This window comes from Giraffa tippelskirchi, chromosome 5 (genome assembly GCF_054371585.1).
Source record: "Giraffa tippelskirchi isolate mGirTip1 chromosome 5, T2T-mGirTip1v1.2.pri, whole genome shotgun sequence".
Classification (NCBI taxonomy): Eukaryota; Metazoa; Chordata; class Mammalia; order Artiodactyla; family Giraffidae; genus Giraffa; species Giraffa tippelskirchi.
In genome coordinates, this window is record NC_137279.1 from 10,162,576 (window position 1) to 10,187,795 (window position 25,220).

The 25,220-nt window shown below is 37.8% G+C and overlaps 1 protein-coding gene and 1 long non-coding RNA gene across 21 annotated transcripts in view; one reads left to right on the forward strand and one right to left on the reverse strand.

The window, feature by feature from the left end:
* Positions 1–25,220, forward strand: part of RPS6KC1 (ribosomal protein S6 kinase C1) — a 192,939-nt gene that overhangs the window by 80,648 nt on the left and 87,071 nt on the right. For 19 of the 20 annotated variants that reach the window (XM_081489843.1, XM_081489848.1, XM_081489846.1 and 16 more), the window contains one exon: positions 22,563–22,678. The exons of the other annotated variant lie outside the window; for it this stretch is intronic. In XM_081489843.1, coding sequence (XP_081345969.1) covers positions 22,563–22,678 — 116 coding nt within the window. The remainder of the gene's footprint in view (positions 1–22,562; positions 22,679–25,220) is intronic. 20 annotated transcript variants of the gene reach the window in all.
* On the reverse strand, positions 18,696–20,211 carry LOC145506091 (uncharacterized). Its single transcript, XR_014053539.1, has 2 exons — positions 19,983–20,211; positions 18,696–19,419 (listed from the first exon to the last, which is right to left on the reverse strand). It is a non-coding gene; the product is annotated as an uncharacterized LOC145506091 (long non-coding RNA).

A 25,220-nucleotide genomic window follows, 5' to 3' on the forward strand; every position in this document is an offset into this window, starting at 1 on the left:
TTTGTTTGGCTGTTTATGGTGTTAACTCTGATGATCTTACGAAAATATTATTTGGCCCACTTTTTCTCTAAGGGATTGCCCAGTTCAGTACAAAGTATATTTATAAGGCTAACAAGACAAACACCTGTATTTTAAGAAAAATATTTATTTGGCTTCGTCAAGTCTTAGTTGAGGCACGCAGGATTTTTCCTTGTGGTGCACAGCTTCTTCAGTTACAATGCACAGGCTCCAGAATGTGGGGGTTCAGTAGTTATGGCATGCAGGTTTAGTTGTGGTGCACAGCTTCTTCAGTTACAATGCACAGGCTCCAGAATGTGGCGGTTCAGTAGTTATGGCATGCAGGTTTAGTTGTGGTGCACAGCTTCTTCAGTTACAATGCACAGGCTCCAGAATGTGGCGGTTCAGTAGTTATGGCATGCAGGTTTAGTTGTGGTGCACAGCTTCTTCAGTTACAATGCACAGGCCCCAGAATGTGGCGGTTCAGTAGTTATGGCATGCAGGTTTAGTTGTGGTGCACAGCTTCTTCAGTTACAATGCACAGGCCCCAGAATGTGGGGGTTCAGTAGTTATGGCATGCAGGTTTAGTTGTGGTGCACAGCTTCTTCAGTTACAATGCACAGGCTCCAGAATGTGGGGGTTCAGTAGTTATGGCATGCAGGTTTAGTTGTGGTGCACAGCTTCTTCAGTTACAATGCACAGGCTCCAGAATGTGGGGGTTCAGTAGTTATGGCATGCAGGTTTAGTTGTGGTGCACAGCTTCTTCAGTTACAATGCACAGGCCCCAGAATGTGGGGGTTCAGTAGTTATGGCATGCAGGTTTAGTTGTGGTGCACAGCTTCTTCAGTTACAATGCACAGGCCCCAGAATGTGGGGGTTCAGTAGTTATGGCATGCAGGTTTAGTTGTGGTGCACAGCTTCTTCAGTTACAATGCACAGGCTCCAGAATGTGGGGGTTCAGTAGTTATGGCATGCAGGTTTAGTTGTGGTGCACAGCTTCTTCAGTTACAATGCACAGGCTCCAGAATGTGGGGGTTCAGTAGTTATGGCATGCAGGTTTAGTTGCTCTGCAGCAGGTGGGAATATTAGGTCCTTGACCAGGGATTGAATCTGCGTCCCCTGCATTGCAAGGGGGATTCTTAGCCACTGGACCACCAAGGAAATCCCCAAACTTTTATTTTGATAAGCAATAGTGGTGTGATTGTCTAGCCATCTAATACATTGGCTCCTAGGTTTTTTGATTTATGATCTTCTTTGAGAATTTTTTCCTTTGTCAATGTTGTTTCTACTGTGGGGTCTCCTTATAACTATTTGAATTTGAAAATCAGCTTAAAAAACTGAGGTATAATTGACATATTTTATTTTCAAAGTTTATTTTTATTATTTTAGAAATCATGTTTTCTGTTTCCTCCAAAAAAAAGCTATTGAAGTTTTACTAGGCATTGAATTAAATCTAAATAAATTTGGGCAATATTGCCATCTTAACAATATTAAGTCTTTCAATCTGTGAACATAGATGTCTTATTTATTTAGATCTTCTTTCTTTCAACAATATTTTGTGGTTTTCAGCATATGAGTCTTTTGCCTCCTTGGTTAAATAGGTTCTTAGATATTTATATTTTTCAATGCTATCATAAATGGAATTGTTTCATTAATTTTCTTGGCAGATTGTTGATTTCTGGTCTGTTAAAACACAGCTGATTTTTGTGTGTTTATCCTGTATCTGACAACTTGCTGAATTCATATGTTAGCTCTAGGTAGGTGTTTGTGGACTCCTGGGGATTTCTATATATAGGGTTATTTTATCTGTGAATAGATATAGTTTTATGTATTCTTTTACAGTTTGGTTGCCTTTTATTTCTTATCTAATGCTCTGGCTAGTGCAGGATGTGGGCCTCTCCTGCCGGGGCGCAGGGCTCCAGAGCAGTTGGATTCAGCAGTTGCGGTGTGCAGGCTTCTCTAGCTGCAGTGTGTGGATTCTGTAGTTGCAGCTTGTGGGCTCAGTTGCCCTGTGGCACGTGGGATCCTAATTCCCTGCCCAGGGATGGAACGCACATGTCCCACCCTGGAAGGTGGACTCCCAACCACCAGGCCTCCGGGGAGGTCTCTGTTTTGTCTTTACTGTTGAAAGATAGTTTCCCTAGATGTTGGATTCTTGTTTGACAGGTTTTTATTTTCCTTTTCAGCATGTTGAATAGGCTATATCACTTCCTTTTGGTTTTCATTTTTCTGATAAGAAGTCAGTTAACTTTTGTTGAGATCTCCTAGTATGTGATAAGTAATGTTTATCTTTTGCTACTTTTAAGATTTTCTCTTTTGGCTTTTGTATTTGGTATGTTTTGTATTTTGTATTATGTATTTGGGTGTGAAACTCTTAAGTTTATCCTTGTTGGTATTTGTTGTATCCATTGATATTTGTCAATCTTCTTAGATACGAGTCCCTTCAGAGATGGGCTTCCCAAGTGGCGCTCATGCTAAAGAATCTGCCTGCCAATGCAGGTTAGACATAAGAGACGTTGGTTTGATCCCTGGGTTGGGAAGATCCCCTGGAGAAGGGCATGGCAACCCACTCCAGTATTCTTGCTTGGAGAATAGCGTGACCAGGGGAGCCTGGCAGGCTGCAGTCCATAGAGTCCCAAGGAGTCAGACACGACTGAAGTGACTTAACATGCACTCGTGCCCTTCAGAGATAGTTTTTACTGACTGCTTTCTATTCTGACATTGGGCCATACCTTTCTTGTTTCTTTGCATGTCTCGTATTTTTTTGTTGAAAAGTTGACACTTTAGATAATAGAGCAACTCTTAAGATTCTGCCTCCTCCCTTCCATTTACCTAAGGTTGTTTGTTGTTGTTTGTGGTCAGTCAGTGATTATGTAGAGATTATGCTTAAACTGCCTCAGTCAGTGAGGCTTCTGCCATTTGCTGAGACTTTGTATGGGCTGGGGCTTTAAAAATTCAGGTGGTTTATAAGTCTTCCCCAGTTTTACTTTCTGTTTTTGCAGGGTCTCCTGTTCACCAAGAGTGAGTGGGTGACCCTCTGCGACCTCTTCTGTGCACGTGTATAACTTTCAAGATCCCCATGAATCTGTGGGAGCTTATCAAAGCACACTGTGACTTACCTAGTTTCTCAGATTTCTCTGTTAAATTTTTGTCTTGCCTGTTGTCACTGTTTGCTGTTGATTTTAATAGCCTGGAGCTTTCTCCAGTGGATGTCAGACTAGCCCCATCCAGCATCAGGAAGACTGTTGATCCCCACATCCCTTACCAACATTTGGCTAGGGATGGGTAGGAGTAGCTGCGTGTTAAAACACCCTTGCTTCTCTGTTGCAGTTCAGTACTTTTTCTTACATACGTATTTCTTAATTTTCTGTTTGTTTGTAGTCAATTTCCAGAGTTGTGATGTTTTGATAATTTTGACCAGTTTTGTCTGGGAAGATGTTTTCTCCAGTTCCTCTCCCTAATAATCTGGAAGTCCCACCGTCCATCATTGCTTTTCTAACAACTTTATAATTTTTTTTTCCCCTGTTCTGCTCTTGCTTGATTCTAATTTATCCTTTCTCTACCAGTAGCCTGAGCGATCTTTTAAAAATAGTGTAATTCTGTTACTTTCTTGCATTAAACTCATTGCTTTGAGGACAAAATCCGAAGATATTATGGTCTCCAAGGCTGTGAATTATGTGGCTCTGCCTGCCTCTCCAGGCTCATCTTGAACCACGGCTCTTCACTTCCTCTTCTTTAGCCACAGTGGCCTTCTTTTACCTCCTGGCAGGGACCAAGGTCTTTTCTGTGTTAATACCTTCATGTAAGCTGTGCTGTGTTTGAGTGCCTTCCTGTGCTTCCTCAGTTGATACCTCCTTGTTTATCAGGTCTCAGTTTCAATGACAGTTTCTCAAGGAAGCCTTTCCTTACCTCTGTTTAGACCAGAATAGATTCCTTGAACCTTGTGGTCATTGTACACTGTGTTGTTTCAAGTGCTTATATTTACAATGAAATAATTATTTATCTAATTATTTGTTGAATTAATGTCTCTTTGTTTACTTGTAAATGTCCTTGAATGCAAGGAATTTTCTTATTCATTATTGTATCTTCTAGCATAGTGGCTTTTCCATAGAAACTTCCCTATAAGTATTTTTGAATGAGAGTGCTTCTGTAGATACATGTAAGTGGGCACTTGACCAAGGGAAGGAGAAGGCTTGTAGGAAAGGCTCCTGGAAGAGGTGATAGTTAAGTGAAATCTTAAAGTATGTATAGTAAATAGCCAGTATGCATTAAGGTAGCTTGTGAAAATGTCAGGTAGGTTTAAAATGACCTCTGCCTGTCCTGTTAGTACTCCACACAGACATTAGTGTATTTATCCTGAAAGGTTGACAATGTGTAGAATTCAGCCATTTGAAATGACATTAATTATATGCATTATTACATTTATGTTTGTTGCTACATAAATAGTGAGAACTCAGTATTGAGAATTTCTGCTAATGTGACCCTAAGTTTGATTTCTAGCTTCAACAAATATACTTCTGTCTTGGTACCTTTCCAGGTCTTGGTCTTGTGTTTCCTATCCCAGCATCCTTGGACTGGGAACAGAACAGACCAGGACTCTGTTCTGTTTTGATTAGACTCAACCCTAAGTTGTTGGTAAAGAATCTGCCTGCCATGCAGGAGACCCCAGTTTGATTCCTGGGCCTGGAAGATCCTCTGGAGAAGGGATAGGCTACCCACTCCAGTATTCTTGGGCTTCCCTTGTGGCTCAGCTGGTAAAGAACGCACCTGCAATATGGGAAACCTGGGTTCGATCCCTGGGCTGGGAAGATCCCCTGGAGAAAGGAAAGGCTGCCCGCTCCAGTATTCTGGCCAGGAGAATTTCACGGACTACAGTCCAGGGGGGTCACAAAGAGCTGGACACGACTGAGTGACTTTCACTTTCACTAATTTGTCCAGAATTAGCGTTCGACCTAAAACACATGCTTGGCAGCTTGGAAACTGTCATTTGATTTACTCTAATATTTTCTTCATGTTCTTTTTGAGAACAAGGTAGGGATAGACAAACATCTATACTGTGTTTCAGAAGACACCTATAGCATATCACAGTAGCTGATAGTCAGGGGGAGAATGGAATAACTCAGTTTAGATATATTTGTATTAAAATTAAGAGTTATAAAAGTTTGGATCCAGAAGGGCTAATTCTTACATTATCTCTCAAAATTTTGGTTGTGAAAATAAGCAGAAAAACCTCGTGTGCTAAGAGTTCTTTATTACCACAGGTTTTTTTTTTTAATACTGTAGGTTTTAATCATAGATGTTTTAAAAATTACCTTTCTTATTTTAAAAAAATATTTATTTATTTACTTATGGCTGTGCTGGGTCTTGATTGCTGTGTGCTGGCTTTCTCTAGTTGCGGCAGGAGCTACTCTTTTGTTGCAGCGCACCTCATTGAGGTGGCTTCTCTTGTTGCAGAGTGTGGGCTCTAGGTGTGTGGACTTCAGTAGTTGCAGCTCATGGTCTCTATAGAGTGCAGGATCAATAGTTACGGTGTACGGGCTTAGTTGTTTTGTGGCATGTGGGATCTTCTGGGACCAGGAATTGAACCCACGTTTGCTGCATCGGGAGGTGGATTCCCAGACACTGGATTACCAGAGAAATCCCCAAAACGACCTTTTTTAAGAAGAGAAGGAACCCCAGAAAAATCTTATATTGTTGTGCTTCTTCCTTAATTTTAGGTTTTGTTTCCTCTGGAAACAGAATTTACCATATCACATACCTTGGGCTTAGAAGAATGTCCATTTAAGGATGATTATTAACAATATTATTAATGTATAATAATAGTAATGATAATTAAGATGATTTTTCACATAGTTAGAACTCAAGCAGGATAAATTGATTATGAAGCAGTATACTTTGGGCAGGATTTGATTCTTCATTTGTTGGTCTCATGTCGAAGATATGTGTATTTGGTGGTCTAGATGGAATGAAAATTATACATTCAGAAAACAATGCACTTTCTAAATCTCTGATGTTCACAAGGCTTAGCATACTGTAGTCGATTGGCAAAAAGTGCTGCATTCTCACGTGGTTACAACTGAAGGAAGAAAGTCCTGTCGAATCATCTGTGGACATGTTGTTTCTTGAATTGTTGGCTATTTTGGTAATGACTTTCATGTTTAGAATTTCATGTTTTAATGACAAAAATGTTTACTGGAAATTATAGCTTGGAAAAGAGAGCCGCTTTCCTGCTTCTGCAAAAAGCTAGGTAAAGCATTGATGTGGGGTAAAGTAGCTGAGGAGTTTTATATTCAGATGTATGAAGAGTAAACAGAGCATCTAAAATAACCGCTTGCACATTGCAACAAACACATCATCATTTGCTTAAAAAAGAGTTATAATTACAGTTGACGAAGCATGGACACCATAAAAAATGCATTAGTTTGGCTTGACACATTAATTACCTGTTTTTGCAGATGTTTTTATGTATTGTTGTGTGAACAGTTTACAAAATAATTACAGGAAAGTCATATGGAAAATAAACTAAGTGGGTGGTTTCTCGTCTAAATATTTTCATTCATGTGGGTCTGTGAGGCACAGCTGCTCTACAGCAAAAGCAGTGAGACAGATGAGGATTCTCGAAGGGTTTTTTTATTCTATTAGATGGTCTCTGTCATCAGTATCACCACATTTTTATATCTTTAGCAACACAATTTAAAAACATTAAAATGAGAGGGTTGGTTTAATCCCTGCGATTATTGGGGGGAAAAAAAGGAAAAAACCTTGATTCTGATCAGAAGAATTTTAGATATCTGTGAGTATTTTAAAATAAACCAAGCAAAACTAAAATATTCTAGGTGAAAAACTCCTACTACTATTTTAATTCTGGCAGGTTGTTAGGCATGTGGGCAAGGAGTTAATCATTATTTTCTTATTATTATTTGAGTTACATACTTTTATATAACTTAGAGCTTCAGCTGTATCTTAAACATTGAGCTGTTAATAAATTGCGTGGAAGTTCAGCTTATTTATTCTCTTTTAGGGAGTATTAAAAATGTAAATCTGCTTTTTCTCAGAAGATTATACTGTATTTCTGTTTGTGGTCTCAAAGTGTATTTATTTGAAAAATAATCAGATCACTGTGCAGACACATCATACTTTTATAAACTGTTAAGAAACACATTTTCCAAAATTGTCAAACAATAGAGAGTTCATAGACTTCACAGTGATTTATAATTACTTAGAATATCTGTGTTGTATTTTCCTCACTGATAGTTATGATATAAAATTAGACCAAATACAGATTCTCTTTTTAGTTCAGCCATGTCCCTTCTATGCTATATTCCTTTGTATTCTTTTTACTTACACAGATGATAAAGATAATAATTATACACATTTCTGAAATGCATTTTATGTGACTCTTATGAAAGGCACTAGGTTATAATTGGATCATCTCTAGGTGGGAAGGTATTGTTATCAGACTGTGTACTGTTGGTGCAAAATCATTCACTTTTCCATTCATTTGTTTAACAAAATTTTAAATCTTCTGTATGTCATGTTCTATGATAACACTGAAATGACTATAAACATTGAGATGACTTTCTGGAACGTGATATATGGTTGGTAACTAGTAGACATCTTTCCTTCTGAAAGGGGTAGGAGGAGCAGGAATAAGTGATATGGAGAACATTTTCACTTTGATGGCTTACTTAAACAAAGCCAGTTGCTAGGAGGAGTTTCATTGTTATCTTGAAATGGGCTTCACATGTGATGTATTCTGGGAGTATTGCTTGACACATACTTTGAACTGTTTAAACGTGGCGATATGTATATCTCTATCTTAGATCAGTCTGAAGACAGATGGGATAGCGTCTGTTCTAATTCTAGTATGCACTAAGTCAACTTAATTTTGTTGTTGTTGTTGTTTTTTTTATAAATTTATTTATTTTAGTTGGGGGCTAATTACTTTACAATATTGTAATAGTTTTTGCCATACATTGACATGAATCAATTTAATTTTTAAGGTGAAAGTGAAAGTGTGTCATGTCCGACTCTGCGATAGCAAGGACTGCAGCCCTCCAGGCACGTCTGTCCATGGGATTCTCCAGGCAAGAATACTGGAGTGGGTTGCCATTCCCTTCTCCAGGGGATCTTCCTGACTCAGGGATAGAACCTGGGTCTCCTGCATTGCATGCAGATTCTTTACCACCTGAGCCACCAGTGGGATGCATTAAGAGTCTGTAAAATTTCTAGAATTGAGAAGAATTTACAGATTATAGTCAATATTTCTGTTTATCATTTTATATCATCAAAGGAAAAAAAAGTGATTCCATATCATGACATCAAGAAAACAGTTGTTGAACTGAGTCTTCCATAGATTTGCTACTTCTTTTAAGATGTTTCCTGTAAGCAGTGAAAAAATGAGTAAAAGATTTTGTATGGCTTGGGGGACTTTCCATATTTATCTGTGTGGCAGATAAAAAAACTCTTAAGTTTATGTGGAGTTTGATTTCCAAATTTTCTCCTATCTTATTTTTATTCCATCTTTTAAGAGAAAGTTTTAACTCCTTGGGTTTAATTATTTATTCCCTTTTCCTTCAATATATCTATAGCTTCTTTTAATCTTTTTATCATAATCTTTTAGAAGTCATTTAATTACAACATAATCTTTAGGGGATTATCATCATCTGGAACATTTAGGGCGTTGTTTATTTACTTATTTTCTTACTTAGAAGAGTTCATTGTCAGAAAGAGAATGTCTAGGTAGTATTCTTTTGAAGGAATTGAATGATTGGTCTTTTGGATTCTCACCTTTAAAATAAAAATAAGGATTATTTTGAGCAAGGTCTCTTTCCTTTGGGGTCAAAAGGTTTTTTGTTTTTGTTTTTTGTATTTTGGCTCTGCTAGTTCTTTGTTGTGGTGCGTGGGCTTAGCTGCCCCATGGCATGTGGGGATCTTAGTTCCCCGACCAGGGATTGAACTCGTGTTCCCTGCATTGGAAGGCAGATTCTTAGCCACTGGACCATCAGGGAAGTCCCAAAAGGGTTTTTATGCATATTATCTCACTGGTCCTAACTGGGAAATTCCAGATCTATTGGTTAAGATTCCAATCCAAAAAAAATAAATAAATAAAAATTTAAAAAAAAAGGAAAAAGAAAAAGATTTCAATCCTTGGGAAGGTTGAAATTACAGTTAGATTTGGTATTAAGTCTTGGTTTGGTGACATGGGTTTAGCACAAGTGACTCCATTCTGGACCTGTTGTTTCTTTTTCTTTTTTTTAAACAATTCTCCCCCTTTGATCAAACCCTTAGCTTAACTGAGACATGTGATCAAAGTTTAAGGTTCAATATAATGTACCAGGGAGATTATATGATTATAATAATCAAAAGCAGGATAATTCCCAGTATTTGGAGTGAATATTGGAGCCATGGTCCCCAGGATCCAAATTAATTGAGACCAAATAAATCAAACAACAACCCTCTTGAAGGAGCCACCTTTTTAACCAAGTGGCTTGCTCAGTGATCTTATGTAATTGTTTCAGCTTCCCCCAAAGTGTTAATCTAGGCACAGCAGGTTGTGTTGGCCACAACACCTCCCTGCTCAGCTAAAAGATAATTAAGGGCTAGTCTATTTTGAGGAACAATTCTGGCTGAAGAGTCCGAGGATTTTTGGGGGACAGATGTTGTTTTAGCAGCAGATTCTTGAATATCTTCAAGAACTAAGGAGAATTTTAAAATCACGTTCTCAGTTACATTTACTCCTTACCGGGGAGGCATGGCGTTGCTAAAGGAAGTGAATTCTGAGTCATGAACACCTCCTGGTAGGTCTTTTCTAACTTTCTGATGTAAATCCATGGGAGTTAACCAATGAGGTGACTAGTTCCTTCGTGGAAAGTTAGGGGTACCATTAGATAACCTAAGAGGCATCGCATAGTTATATACCAGCCATCTAGGCATTCATGGGCCCAAGGAGAATTATACCAAACAAACAAAGACAAACCCTGTCAGGCACAAACCATTCCTGTTAAAATGATGCTGCTAATGGATCATTCACAGGGATTGCTGTTTTTAGTGTTCAAGCCAGGAGTCAATTAGGATTTCAGTGCATACAGAAAGAAAATCTTTTAGTATGAAATAAAGATGCACCCACCTTACAAAGATGGGTGCTGCTGGTGAGATCTAGTGAGTGGGGGCAGATTTGTCTAGATAATCATGGGAATGTGGGGGTGCAAATAACCTAAAATTATACAGATGGTTGTGTCTAATTGGGTAAGTATTATCATTGGAGAAAGATAAAAACAGTATTTGATATTCTGACCACAAGAGTTGAAGTTGGTAAGAGACTTCTAGGTTGAGGGGGTGGTGTTGATCATAGTTTCCATTGGCATTGGGAATAGAAGAGAAATTGGTCACAGGGAGGACCAGGAGACCTCTAGTGTTGGATAGATCAGAATCTTTAGTGACAAACCCAGCAGGCTGAGATGTTACCCTACTTAGGACTGGACTGAGAGATATGGGAATGTCTTTCCAATTGCAGACTAAAGGAAAGAAAGATGTTTTGTCTTGATCTGACATCATGGGCAGAAGCAATCTACCTTGATATCAGCTACTGCTCTCCCTTGACAGTTTGATTCACAGGTCCCTCGTGCCTGTCCAGGACCAGATGTCAGGTGGAGCTGTGAGACACATATCCATGGCTCAAGTGCCTGAAGTCTGACTGCCATCTGGGCAGGGAAGAGGACCTGGTTATAGTCCCTTCCAAGAAGATTCAAGGGCAGTCTTTGTTTTTGGTAATTTTAAATTAGAAGGGTCAGAGAAAATTAGAAATGTTAGTTTGGAGAGTTGTAGCCAGATATTTGAGAAAACTAGAAGAATTTAGGATCTAGTTAAGTTCCTAGGTATATCATAAAACTTCAAAAACAGTTGATAGAGTTAGACTCTAAAATAGACAAAAGTCCAGGCATAATTTTTCTCCATTCAATTATCTCTACTTCTCTTTTTTAAGGATAATTACAGTAAAACTAATTAGTTTGCATTAAACTGGCCTGATTATTTACACAAATGCAGCAAGAATAATGATTGATTGTGTAAGTTCTTTTTAAGACTGCTTTGGTGGAAATTTTCGTAGGGATCTCAGATTGAACTCTTAAAATCCTTTGAGACTAGGAAACCAGTCTAAGAATCATCACTAGATTTTTCCTTGCAGTACCTACAGTCTGAGTGAACTCCTGTCTTCAAGGTTGCTGGGCCTACCAGGAAGTGTAACCTTCCATACTCATCTGGTAAGGCTGATGGTAAATGTGTTAAGTAAGGCACTAGGCCAATTTTTCCAAGCTGTCTGGTCATATCTGGGTCTATACACATTTCTCTCAAATATGACATTCTATTTAAAGCCTTTGTGATATAGCCAGTGTTTCCAATTGTGTTCTGGTATAATGAGAACAGATTCTTACTCAACTTATGCAAATAATGAAATTTATTACGATGAATATCAAGAGTTTATGAATTTTGGTGAGATCAAGTAAGGAGAAAAAGTAAAAGTTTCACTTTAGTTCACAAATGTTTATTGCCAAATTGCTGAAAGCTTTTAAGAGAAAAGAGTATTTCCTTAAATCTGGAAAAACAAAACACAAAAGAACCAGCAATGTTTTAAGCAAAAAAATTGTAAAAAATTATACTCATCTTTATCAGTTCATTCAGTCCTATGCAGTTAGTTTTTGATCTTCGTCTTTTGTTAGCAGTTTTATGAATCTGGTTTTTCCTTCGGTTCGGTTCAGTTCAGTCGCTCATTCATGTCCGTCTCTTTGCAACCCCATGAATCGCAGCACGCCAGGCCTCCCTGTCCATCACCGACTCCCGGAGTCTACCCAAACCCATGTCCATCGAGTCGGTGATGCCATCTAGCCATCTCATCTTACCCAGTTGGTATTATGATATGAAAGTTACCATAAACTTGTATCCTAGAGTACCTGTCAGAAAGCTTTTTAGAAATTTCTCTGAAGAAAGAACACTTTTTAGGAATGCTTTAGGAAAAACCTCAGAGTAAAGCAATAACTGTAAATGTCAAAAGACTTAAAATGCCATGGTTAAAGATCTGATTAGAGTTCATTACAGCGTAGTTGACAGGGAAATTTGATTTTTTCTATGATATATAGCACTCTAAGACAATAACTAGAATTATGACTGATAACATTATCTGTTATTATTGTATTACTATGTGTATTATAATGTTTTATCACAATATTACCAGATACTAACATATATCAGATTTCTAGGAACTTCATATAGTTTTAAAAGTACTTATATCCTATATAAATACAACATAAAGAAAGCTTAGTATTTTTATTTCTCAGTGTTTCGTCACATGTAATTTAACATATCAAATAAGTCTAATTAGTTTAACATCGATCTTCTTGTGAAAAGAGAGAACAAATCTTTTGCAATATGCTAGGGGCCCTCTAAAAATATCCCAAAGTTAGTTTGAGGTCAAAAAGACTTCTTTTAGAATTTGATTTTTGGGAAGTTTGTCAAAAATATTAAAAGGTTTAAAAACACTTGGTCACATAGGGTCATAGGACACTGCAAAACAATACTTATGTATTTAACCAAAGTGGCAAAGACTTTACAGGCAAATACAGATTACATAGTTCTGAGTGAAACTTAGCTCTTTTAGTATTGAGAGGACTAGGTTTAAGAAGTCAAAGATCTGATATAGACAACAAGAACATAGATCTTTGTGTCCCCTACCTCCTCCCTGGCAGATTGTTCGAAAGGTAAAGATAAACCTTTTATAATCTCTGATTGTCAAAAACAGACCAATAGTCTAAGAAACCTTTGTCCCTTTCAACAGGGAGAAAGTCAAATTCCAATTTTATACCAGCTTATTTTTGATATTAAAACTTACTTAATCAGACTCATTCCAATCTTAGCCACTTCTGATAACACATAAAATTCCTTTCCTTCTTATTTCTAATAGTTTTAATTATCAGTATGAGAATTTTTAACCCTTAGAAACCTTGTTTTTAAACTTGTTTAGAAGACTTGTTTCTAGTGAAAACTGGGAAGTAAGCAATTATGAACTGTCTTTCACATTAGCATTCTGTGGATTGGCAGAGTCATAAATATTTTTTAAATTTCTAGAAATGTGTTTTCTAATAGTTTCTTAGTGTGGTAAAAACATGCTTATTAAGAGAACAAAATGCCTTAATTTTTCTATAAAAGAAAACAAAAATGAAATATACTTGTGTTCAGTAATTAATATTTCAGTGCTCTACTTTGTTTGGAAATGATCTAGATATTTAATGACTGTCATTTAACTTAATGGAATTCTAGGTTACCATAAAGATTTGGAGACACTATTAGAAGATTCACCTAAAAGCTTTTTATCCTCCTTACATCTATTTCATTTACTTGTTTTTAACAGTTATGCTTAGACTGCCCACAAAAGCTTCATGAGACATTAGACAATGTCATTGTTCATTTTAAGCCATTTTTCTTGCTGACAAAATTTGTTATAGATAACATGAACTTATTTGATCTTTAATGAGCCTAGGTTGAATGAAAGGTGTATACTTTCACTATTTTTAATATCAATAACTTTAAAGACATGTCTGTCTGTTTTAATTAAATCAACAAACTTAAAACAAGCTTGTTTACTAAATGTTATCTCAGATCATGTGAACCTGAAAGGCATTGGGGTTAATTTTTCTTATTTTTTAAAGAATTTAATGAATATATGATTTATACAAGTGTTTAATTTTTTGTAAGCCAATTAAATAGAGCTCTTCTATAAATTCATTTTTGCTGTACTATCCAGAAGTAGAAAATATATCTACATCACAGGTATAGGCGCATGTGAACCTATAGACAGGTGTGAACAGGGACCACATAGCTTCTCTACACTTAAGATTTCTCCATTGCTCAAGTTCCAGATGACCTACCCCCAACTCCCTCCTCCTGTGTTTTTTTACTGATAAGAATTACCTCTCTGAAGTTTGTACATTAATATTTACATCCCAAAGGCATAAGGAAAAAATTCAAGTTATAAGATTTTTAAGGTATATAGGGGAGGTTATGGGGCTGGAAAAAGGAATAGGTGAATTTTGGACTGCCTTTAGCTGCATTTCCAGTCTTGCAAAGATTTGTAGGATAAGGACAGTTGCTCTCAATTACTCAAGGAATTGGGTGGTTACTTAAATGACATCATAGGTTGATACACCCATAAGTCCTTTTAAGGGCTTTAGAAGGTTTTTCTTTGCTGCTGGATACATTAGTTTAGGGGAGAAGGCCTTAAAAAGTTCTTACTAGCTCTGTATATCAGCTTCCAGTTTGGTCAACTTTCGACCACAGAACTGCTTAAAATTGTAAAAATAAAATCTTATCAGTTTTCGGCTTGAATAAACAGTAAATATTTCTGACAGTATTGAACAACCCTTTGGACTTAAGAGGCATCCCCTAATGGGGTGAAAAAGATATTTTTCTCTTCATTGGTTACTACAGACAGAGATCCAGGAGGATTATAGTAATTTTTACCCTTAGCTAACTTCTGCCAGTTTTTTTCCAAGATCCTGTCTGCAGATTCCAAGTGGGGTTTAAGTGGAGAGAATGTATTTCTGATATTTGCCAGAATTTGTCAAGGTTTTTAAATTAATTTTTGATTTTAGCTTCCCCTTGATTGTTTAAGGGAATGATGTAGCAGTTTACCAGAAAATCCTCAGTCTCGTTATCTCTGAGAGGGGTCTTTACAGGGTCCTTCTTTCAAAGCTATATGGGGGTGCCTTTAAGGCTGTTAACCTGATAGACTTTTGTTCATGGCCTTGTAGTGCCTTCAGAGTAGAAAGACAGTTCAAACAGAGGACTACTAGAATGAGTACTAGATAAAAGGAGATAGAGGGGGAAGTAGGAGTTGTGTCTGTTTTATAATCCTTTGTTTTAGGTACCTCTTGTGTCTTTAATTTTTTATTAGTTTTTTGTAATGAAAATTTAAAGTTCTTTTTGGCATTTTGAAGCCTTTGGAAGCTTCTGCATGCCAATTAAAATATGTATCCCCTTCTGTTTGTAATTTAATCGGGGTGCTCTTAAATGTGCGTCTCAAGTGAATGATCTTGTCTAATTGCAAAGTTCCCCATAATGGCCATCATAATTCTAGGTGGTTTTTAGTAAGATTTTTGCCAGTTTTGTAGATTTCCAGGGTTATAGTTGTTAGACATATAAAATCATCAGGTATTTCAGAAGAGTTTGCTTAACTCTGGATTTTAAAGATTCCATTATTATTTTTATTATTTTAGCTAAGCCTTTGGGTCTCTTGGAGCCAAACTGATACCTAAGAGGGGTGTGTCATAGCATTGGGGATTTTGTAGTGTCTTACAGTCTGCCTCTGTGCGTGGAAATTTTCTTTCTTTTTTTTTTTTTTTTTTTCTTTTTTCTTTTCATTTATGTGGAAATTTTCTTAAGGTTAGCAGGTGACTGAGTGTCAATATCCCGTTCTGTGACCAGCTTATCCTAATTCGGGAGTCTTTGAGTTAGGTGGTAGGTGCTCTAACAGATCTTAAATCCTTAATCGTTAACTATCAGTGTTGAGGCTGTTTTGAATTCTGGGATATTATTAGCATTTAGCCTTTACATAGAATACGACCAAAAAAAATGTACCTTAAGGTAACTAAGTTCCAGCCAAGAAGAGGCCCTGTGTGTACCACACCAATGCCCCAATGTGGGACCTTGGACAGGGGAAAGGATTAAACTAGCAGATCTCAATAAACGAGGGCGGTGGACTGGGGCTCCCACATAAATAGGGAACTGCACATTCAGTTCCTAAGTGTATCTTGGGACAGAGTTAAGGGTTGAGGGTTCTGCTCAAAAACTTGGGAATTACAATCCATAATAAAGTGAGGGATTTGAGTTCCAGGCAGAAGTGTCCATCAGCTCAAGCTGTCTTGCTCTGTAAAGGAAAGCCAATCAGATGTGGAGCTTGATGCAAAGAGAAAGGAGCTCAGTATTGACAGAAACTTACTCCTGGTCCTTGCAAATAGCAAGAAAGACAGCAACTGCGAAAAGCGCTCCACAGGTACCAAACCTGTCTGTCTTGTCCTGGAATGCCATCAGAAGTTTGTTCACTTTGGATCCTGACACTGACACCCTATTTATTAAAAGAATCCAGCTGAGTAAGTTTGAAGTCTAGTTGGCTTTATTAGTTGATTCATGAACCAGGCAGCTTCCCATGCAGCAAGCAGAAAGGAGCTCCAGGGAACTCCAGAAAGGGAAAAGGTTGTTAAAGCCAGAGAGGGGATGGGGCAAGGAAGTCGTAAACAGAAAAGAATTATTTGAGCAAGGCACCTTCCTTTGGGAGACAAAAATGTTTATTGGCCAGTTACCTCCCTGGTGCTGACCAGGAAATTCCAGACTGACTGGTTAAGATTCCAGTCCTGGGGAAGTTTGAAACTACAGTTAGGTTAGGTATTAAGTCTTGGTTTGGTGACCTGGGCTTAGCTCAGGTGGCTCCATTTTGGGTTGCTTGTTTCTTTTTTTTTAAGAACAGAAAAACTGCAAAACAACATTGAAAACAATTATAATCGAGGCAGTGCCTGGGCGTGAATGTTATTGTAACTATTGCTTTTACTATTCTTTGGTGACTCTTTGAACTTCTAGGGTTCACATAACATTGAGTTTAGAAAAAACATTAATCGAAGGTTGGTTAAATGCAAATGGGAAGCAGATTCCCTTTCTTGACCAGGTTTGTGTTATTCACGGAAAGGCTGATGGCTCCATGTTTGTGGATTGTGTGTAGAACCATAAATTACAGTTATTCTCAAGGTTGCCTTTTGTTGTCAGAACACTTAGCATAAGTCAGAAATGGTAGGCTTTCCCTGAAAAGAACAAAAAAACCATTAAATATATTAAATCAGCACTTAAAAAAAAAACAACTCTCACCACCAAGGCCATCTCAAATAGGCATATTCTTTTATGTGACTGAAGTTGTTTAAAAAAAAAAAAAGAATCACTAACAAACAAAAACTTATTGCAGCAAACCCAGGTTGATTTGGATGTTCTTTCTAATGTGATAAATTTGAATGAAAACCAAGCACCCTTGACCAAGAGTAATGTGGCATAGAGCCTGTTGGACAGTGTGGAGTAGAGGAGTAGAGATCAGAATATAAGATGTGATTAAGTACAGTCTTATATGGGAATTAAATTCTGTGCATGTGGAGACGATCAAGTATGATCAAAATGCCCTTGAAAATCCCCTAAAGTTTCCCATAAAGTACAAATGTAGACACACTGGCTCTCAAGAAGCCTAGCGGGGGGCTTCCCGGGTGGCTCAGTGGTGGGGAATCCGCCTGCCAGTGCAGGAGACACAGGTTTGATCCCACATGCTGCGGAGCTGCCAAGCCTGTCACCACATCTGTGGAGCCGGTGCACTAGAGCCTGTGCTCTGCAACGGAGAAACCACCCCAATGAGAAGTCCATGCAGTACAACTGGAGAGTGGCCCCGGCTCCCTGCAATTAGAGAAAAGCCCGTGCGGCAGTGAGGCCTTGGCAGCATAGCCAAAAATAAATACATAAAATTATTAAAAAACAAAGTTCAACATGGTCAGTTCTTCCTTTAGCATTGCTTTTCTTTTGTTGAATCAGTGACGAGGCATTAGCTATATTCTTTTTTAGTGTCCAAGGGTAGAAGAACAGAACTGGAAGAATTAACTTTTCTAGTTCTTGAAACTGATTTTCATTTTTCCTGTGAATAAAAATGCCCCCCCCCCCTTTTTCTAAACGGATAAATGAGTGGCCTTTATTTTCCAAAGAAGTCCTTGGGTAAGAAGGATGTTTTTCTCCTAGAGGCCCATTCTCTTTTACATAGTGTGAAACTTATACCTCTTCATAGCTCTGATTTCACCACGTGCTGTCTGATTTCTTCAGTCTCTTTCCTTCTCTCTGATTCAGGCTCCTGCCTCAACTCCTTACATCTATTTTCTCCTCATTTTTGTTCCCATACTCGCTTGTATTGTTCTTGCCCTGTGCTCTGTATTTTTTTTTTGTTCTACTCAGTAATAGTAGAATAATCTAATTCAAATTAATTTACGTGAAGTGTGGTAGCATAAGACCTGGTTTAGGTTTAGGTTCTTAGATTAACTTTGTGACTGAGAAAGGCATTTCACATCTCCAAGCCTCTATTTCCTTCGTTATAAAAAAGGTAATACAGTAAATGAATTTGTTGTGATCAAGGAGTGGCCAGATGGTGACGGCCTCTTGGGTAAATAAGAGTTTCACTATTCTGTTATCTGTAGATGGTGCCTTCTATAAAAACTTCTCTGAGGAAACTGAGTGAGAGTTGGTGCTCTGAGAAATGCAGGATAGGCAGGCCAGTGCTTCTAAAATTGTCAGTGACAACTTAAAAAAATACTTATTTGGCTGAACAGGGTCTTGGTTGCAGCTGACGGGGGCTTTGATCTGAATTCACTGTGGCATGTGGGATCTTTTTCGTTGCAGCATGCAAATTCTTTGTTGTGGCATTTGGGATCTAGTTCACCGACCAGGGATCGAACCTGGGCCCCCTGTAATGGGAGCTCAGAGTCTTATCCACTGAACCACCAGGGAAGTCCCTCAATAACAGCTTTGAAATTTCTCATTTCTATTCAGCTACAGTGTCTTTTTTTACACGCTCTATAATCACCCTGATTCTATTCTCTCTCTTGATTTGAAGTAAAGAAATATGGGTTGACTCAATATATACAAAACATCTTTTATTGGACACCAGAACTTTTTGACCTAACGGTTACTAAAGAAATAATGGAAGTAGCTTTTCTGTTTTGACTGCACAGTGGAAATTCTTGTTCTGAATGATCAACAGAAATGTAGAGAACTTACTGAAGGTATTGATTTATTTCTAGGTAGCATGTTAAATATGTATCCATTTTTAAAAGCATTTATAGATGTATTACTGAAGAAATAATAGTCACATGACCTAGTATGGGGATAGCAGTTAAATTCCAGGTACTCTGGTCTCCCCGAAAAATAATCATAAGCTTTGTGTGTGTCTTAAAAGGAAGATTAAGAAATTAAGAAGGTTAGAGTCAAAAGGTTTCGTAAGTAAAATCCGTTTAAAGTCACATTTATAAATAATGTGATTAGTTGGACTTATTCTGGAAATCAGTAGATTGATCTTTTCTTTCTGGGACTCACAAACCTCAGCAAGTATCCTGCAGCAGCAGTCTGCAAGAGGTGGTTTTCCTCCTTGGCTGCTGCTGTTGATCAGCAGTGCTTGTGACCTACTTTTAAGGGGCTGATAAGGAAGGAGTCCTAGTATGTATATTTAAGGTTACATTTAAAAAGCCTTCCAGTATTTCCATCACTTCATTGTTGTTTCCATGGAAGCGGAACCACTATCATCAGCAGGAGTCCATTTCAACTGCTAGTTTCCGGTTCTTTTTTCTCTGTTACTATGGTGACTGCCTAGAAAGCGACAGAAATACCAAAAGTTTAAAAAGCAGCAATTTGATTACAAAATAAGGTTTTACCTCTAGCTTTAAATAGGTGTTTTATAGTCTTGCCATTTTTGAATTTCAGATTACTTTGTGAGACAAGTTAATTTTTTTTTTTCTTTTGAAAAAAGAATATTTTGAAGTTTTATTAGAGGTTAATTACACTGAAGGTTTCCCAGGTGGCACAGTGGTAAAGAATCTGCCTGCCAATGCAGGAGACACAAGAGGTTCAATTCCTGGGTTGGGAAGATCCCCCGGAGGAGGAAATAGCAACCCACTCCATTATTCTTGCCTGGGAAATCCCGTGGACAGAGGAGCCTGGTGTGCCAAACTCCATGGGGTCACAAAGAGTTGGACATGACTGAGAGACTGAACAACAACAACTATAAAGGAGAGGAGAGATGGAATTTTAAGGTAAAAGTTGTGAAAGGAAAGATATTTAAGCAAAATTGCAATCCCAGCTTTGTTGCGGTTTTTCTTTGAGGTGTGTATTCATTTAGCGTTCTTTGGTTTACATGTGATACAGTCTACTACCTTAGGATTGTAGGTCCAGCTAAAATCAGGGGACCCAGTCACATTAGAGGTTTTTTTTTGTCTCTCATATTTGCGTCTGTCAACTTCCTTCTTGTCGTTTTTTTTTTTTTTTTCCTTTGACAGAAACTCTGGCTGTTGGCAGTCCCACTCATCTTATTTCCAGCATCAGTTACACAGAAGATTGGCCCAGTTTGTGTTGGGTCAACTTCTCCCTTCTTCAGCTGTGGCCAGGAGGGTGGGGTTCTGATTGGCTCTTCTGTAACAGCGAGGCTCACCCTTGGCTAGCAAGTAGTGACTGGAGGGGCTGAGATCCGAAATAAGGTAGAAGTTTTCATTCATACCACGTTAAGGGTTGGTGAACACAAGCTGGAGTCAAGATTGCCAGGAAAAATGTCAGTAACTTCAGATATGTAGATGACACCACCCTTAACGGCAGAAAGTGAAGAACTAAAGAGCCTCTTGATGAAAGTGAAAGAGGAGAGTAAAAATGTTGGTTTAAAGCTCAACATTCAGAAAACTAAGATCATAGCATCTGGTCCCATCACTTCATGGCAGACAGATGGGAAACAGTGGAAACAGTGGCTGACTTTATTTTTGGGGGCTCCAAAATCACTGCAGATGGTGACTGCAGCCATGAAATTAAAAGACGCTTACTCCTTGGAAGGAAAGTTATGACCAACCTAGACAGCATATTTAAAAGCAGAGACATTCCTTTGTCAACAAAGGTCCATCTCCTCAAGGCTATGGTTTTTCCAGTGGTCATGTATGGATGTGAGAGTTAGACTATAAAGAAAGCTGAGTGCTGAAGAATTGATGCTTTTGAACTGTGGTGTTGGAGAAGACTCTTGAGAATCCCTTGGACTGCAAGGACATCCAACTAGTTCATCCTAAAGGAAATCAGTCCTGAATATTTATTGGAAGGACTGATGTTGAAACTGAAACTCCAATACTTTGGCCACCTGATGCCTAGAGGTGACTCATTTGAAAAGACCCTGATGCTGGGAAAGATTGAGGACAGGAGGAGAAGGGGACAGCAGAGGATGAGATGGTTGGATGGCATCACTCACTCAATGGACATGAGTTTGGGTAAACTCTGGGAGTCAGTGATGGACAAGGAGGCCCGGCGTGCTGCAGTCCATGGGTTCGCAAAGAGTTGGACATGACTGAGCGACTGAACTGAACTGAACTAAGGGTTGGTAGTGGTTGGCAGGAGATGGAAGAGTATGAAGGGGAGGAGAAAAGGACATTTCCCAGAAGAAATAGATGTTATTCTAGGCAGAAAAAAGAAGAGATTTTTCTACCTGTAGTCTTTTGAGGGAAAAGATCTGCTTTATTGTAATTCAGTTCACTTCTAATTCAGCAAACTAGGTGACATTATTACATAGGATTTGGTTTTGAAAGGAAAACCAAGATCGAAAACTTTTATAATTTATTGCTTCCTTTGGTATTGGATCTGTTTTAGTACTTTTTATATATTTGGTCTCTTTTAATCTCTATAGTCATTTGAAGTATATATTTCCGTTTTAGAGAATGAGGAAGAGGTTCAGAGTTGAAATGACTTACCATGAGACATATGACTAATGAGAGGCGGTCCCAGAATTCAGATAACCAGGGTTTCTGGGATGTAATCCGGGGTACTTTCCACTGTGTGATACTTACATTTTGGTTAACAGCTTCATTCAGAAGGTGCATAGGGTGAATTATAAAAACAATACTGTGTATTTTTAAGTGCTTTGATAAAAATGTCATGCACAGTATTGAATAGTATTTACGAAAGGAACCTTAGATATCGTATAGTACAGTGGTGTCAAACTTTTTGACCTTCAGCCTTAGAATCCTTTCTTAAATGAAATGTCATAGTTGAGTATATAAAATGGATAAAAGCATCGGATCATCCTGCTCTGGAGAGGAGAGATCCAGGAGTGGACCGCCTCCTCTTTGAGATCCTGAGTTCATTAGAGGCCGCTTTGAATACCCTTCCCTTCGGGAAACTGAGAGCCAGACAGGATAGTGACCCTATTTCAATTTCAGATAATTATGTTATAAGAATTGAAGTCACATTCTTGTGTTCAGTTGTAAGGTGGGTGACAATTTGTTATTAATGAATAAACCATGACACTTGCAAATATTCGAGTTGCCTTGAATACTTTTATTCTCCAGTTTGGTGGTACTTTTACAGCATCTCACATCCATGTCACAGCCCTTACTAAACATCTCTGCCATTTGGTGCTGTTTGTTGAGTTGGACAACTGTATACTGTCTGGACTAGCCTAATCTTTTGTCCACAGAGCTTTTTATATCACATTCTTTATATATTGATTCCTCTTATACAATACATCAAGTTCTCTATACATATTTAAATATGGGAATTTCAGAATTTAGATAAATGCAGTTTATGTGGGTAATATTTAGACCTTGCAGATATTAGTAACTTTGATGTCTGTTAAAATTTTGATCTCTCTTGTCTTTTCAATTAGAAATGTGAACAGGTGATAAATTGGGTAAAAGGAAGTTAATCTTCAGTTTGCATGAGAGAAAGTTTACTTTTCACATGTCGTGACTTTTGTTTTCTCCTTTTAGGAGAGTCAAGCCCTACCCGGCGAGAAGCTGTGAAGAGAAGAACCGCAGAATATCTCATGCGAGCAGAGAGGCTCTCTAGCCTTTGTGCGAAACCTCAACTTGATGATGTATCTCAGGTATGTCTTATGTTTCATTTTGCATTTCCTCTTAGCCATTTTTGCTGTTTTTTTTTTTTTTTTGTCTCTTGGTTTTATTTCTAACTAGGATGTTTGAGAATTTTGGTCTTTGGAATTTTATCAGTGATTTTCTTTCTTTTTTATTTGTTTTTTAACAGAAATCTTATTGGAAGAATTTTGATACAATCATTTATTATTTTTTTAAAATATATCTGAGGTTAAAATATATACATTAATGTCTTCAGTTAGAAAAAAGCAAAATATACATTATGAGCTTGTTGTGTTCTTCTTAGGCAAATCATAATTGCTCAGTCTAGTATCTTCAAACCAAATTACAAGATAATCTTTGACATTTCAACCTAGCCTTGTATTCAGATGTTTATTTAGAATTGTTTTGATGGCATCCTCTTCACCAAAGAAATCAAACCCAGATCAAACTTAGCCATATGTTTAGAGACCATTAAAGACAGGGAGGTAAAGTGTTATAGGGGTGTTTAAAATATACAAGAAAGGATTTGGCAATTTTTCATTCACAGTATTTCTGACACAGAAGACCCATTCTGTTTATTGATCAGACTCACAAATGTTGGGGCAAAATATCACTTGGGCAGATATATCCCTGAATTTGCTGCTCTTAGAGGAAGCAGTGAGACTATTTGGCAAGCCCTTGACAGGATACCTCTAGTCCAAAATGGCAACTTTATTGAGCCTAATTGATGTATGATACATGATACATAAAATTCAAATATTAAAATTCAAAATAAAGCTTGTTTTCCTGCCAGCGAAAGAGAAGTTTTACATTGGCAGCAGCAATGAAAAGAGATGGAAAATAAGTAAAACCCAAAGAAATAAAGAGAAGCTCTATTAAAATTTAGTATTTAGAGTGGAAAAAGAGAAAAACTATTTTAGGAATATTAGATAATTTAATGAATATATGTAATGCTGCTTTTATAGAAGCACCTTCAAGATATACCTTTGAAAGAGTTTTGGATGAAAATATACCTGGGATAAATGAAATAGAATGTTATACACAGGCCCTTAAAGTACTGGGTAATAGGAATATGGTAATTTCTTATATTAAAAATTAAAAAGATACAAAAATTCAAGTGACCCACGTTCCACAGTCCCAATTCTACCAAGTTCCTGTCTAACCCAGCATGCAAAATGGAAATTCCCAATATTCCTGTATTAAACCAAAGGAGCAGCTTACAAGGTTACTTGAGGAAAAAAGGCCAAAGTGATTCTAAAGTAACTTATTTGTGCAAAAATGCCATAGAAAAGCTGAGATGTCTTCTGTAATAAACAGTAAATTACTGGTTTTACCTTACTTGTATATCCACTGCTGTCTACAATATTTACTCGCTGGTTAACCAAGCATTTACTGAACATGGAAGTGTAAATTTGTGCTAAATTTAGTGACAGTAGGATATATGAGACATTTCTTTTTTCCACCATGATCAAAATTACACATATTAAATTCTCAAAGCTGTGGTAAAATTCAAAAGAGTTCAAAGTAAAATATTAAGTTTAAGCATAAACTAATACTAATTAGGAAATCTGTTTCTTCCTTTTGAAGAGGTGTGTATAAAATGTTCAGTTCAGTTCAGTCGCTCAGTCATGTCCAACTCTTTGTGACCCCATGGACTGCAGCACGCCAGGCCTCCCTGTCCGTCGCCAACTCCCAGAGTTTACTCAAACTCACGTCCATTGAGTCGGTTATGCCATCCAACAATCTCATCCTCTGTTGTCCCCTTCTCCTCCCATCTTCAATCTTTGCCAGCATCAGGGTCTTTTCAAATGAGTTAGTTCTTTGCATCAGGTGGCCAAAGTATTGGAGTTTCAGCTTCAATATCAGTCCTGCCAGTGAACACTCAGGACTGATCTCCTTTAGGATGGACTGGTTGGATCTCCTTGCAGTCCAAGGGACTCTCAAGAGTCTTCTCCAACACCACAGTTCAAAAGCATCAATTCTTTGGTGCTCAGCTTTCTTTATAGTCTAACTCTCACATCCATACATGACCACTGGAAAAACCATAGCCTTGAGGAGATATGGACCTTTGTTGACAAAGGAATGTCTCTGGTTTTTAATATGCTGTCTAGGTTGGTCATAACTTCCCTTCCAAGGAGTAAGTGTATTTTAATTTCATGGCTGCAATCACCATCTGCAGTGATTCTGGAGCCCAAAAAAATAAAGCCTGACACTGTTCCACTGTTTCCCCATCTATTTCCCATGAAGTGATGGGACCAGATGCCATGATCTTAGTTTTCTGAATGTTGAGCTTTAAGCCAACTTTTTCACTCTCCTCTTTCCCTTTCATCAAGAGGCTCTTTAGTTCTTCTTTGCTTTCTGCCGTAAGGGTGGTGTCATCTGCATATCTGAGGTTATTGAGATTTCTCCCGGCAATCTATAAAATGTAATGTAAATCAAATCATGTATATCTCTTTCATGCAGTGCAAAATTATTTATACTTCTTAGAAGACAACTTCCTACCAAGTTAACATCTCTTGGCCAGAAGTTCAGTTTCTCTTCACTCACACTGGT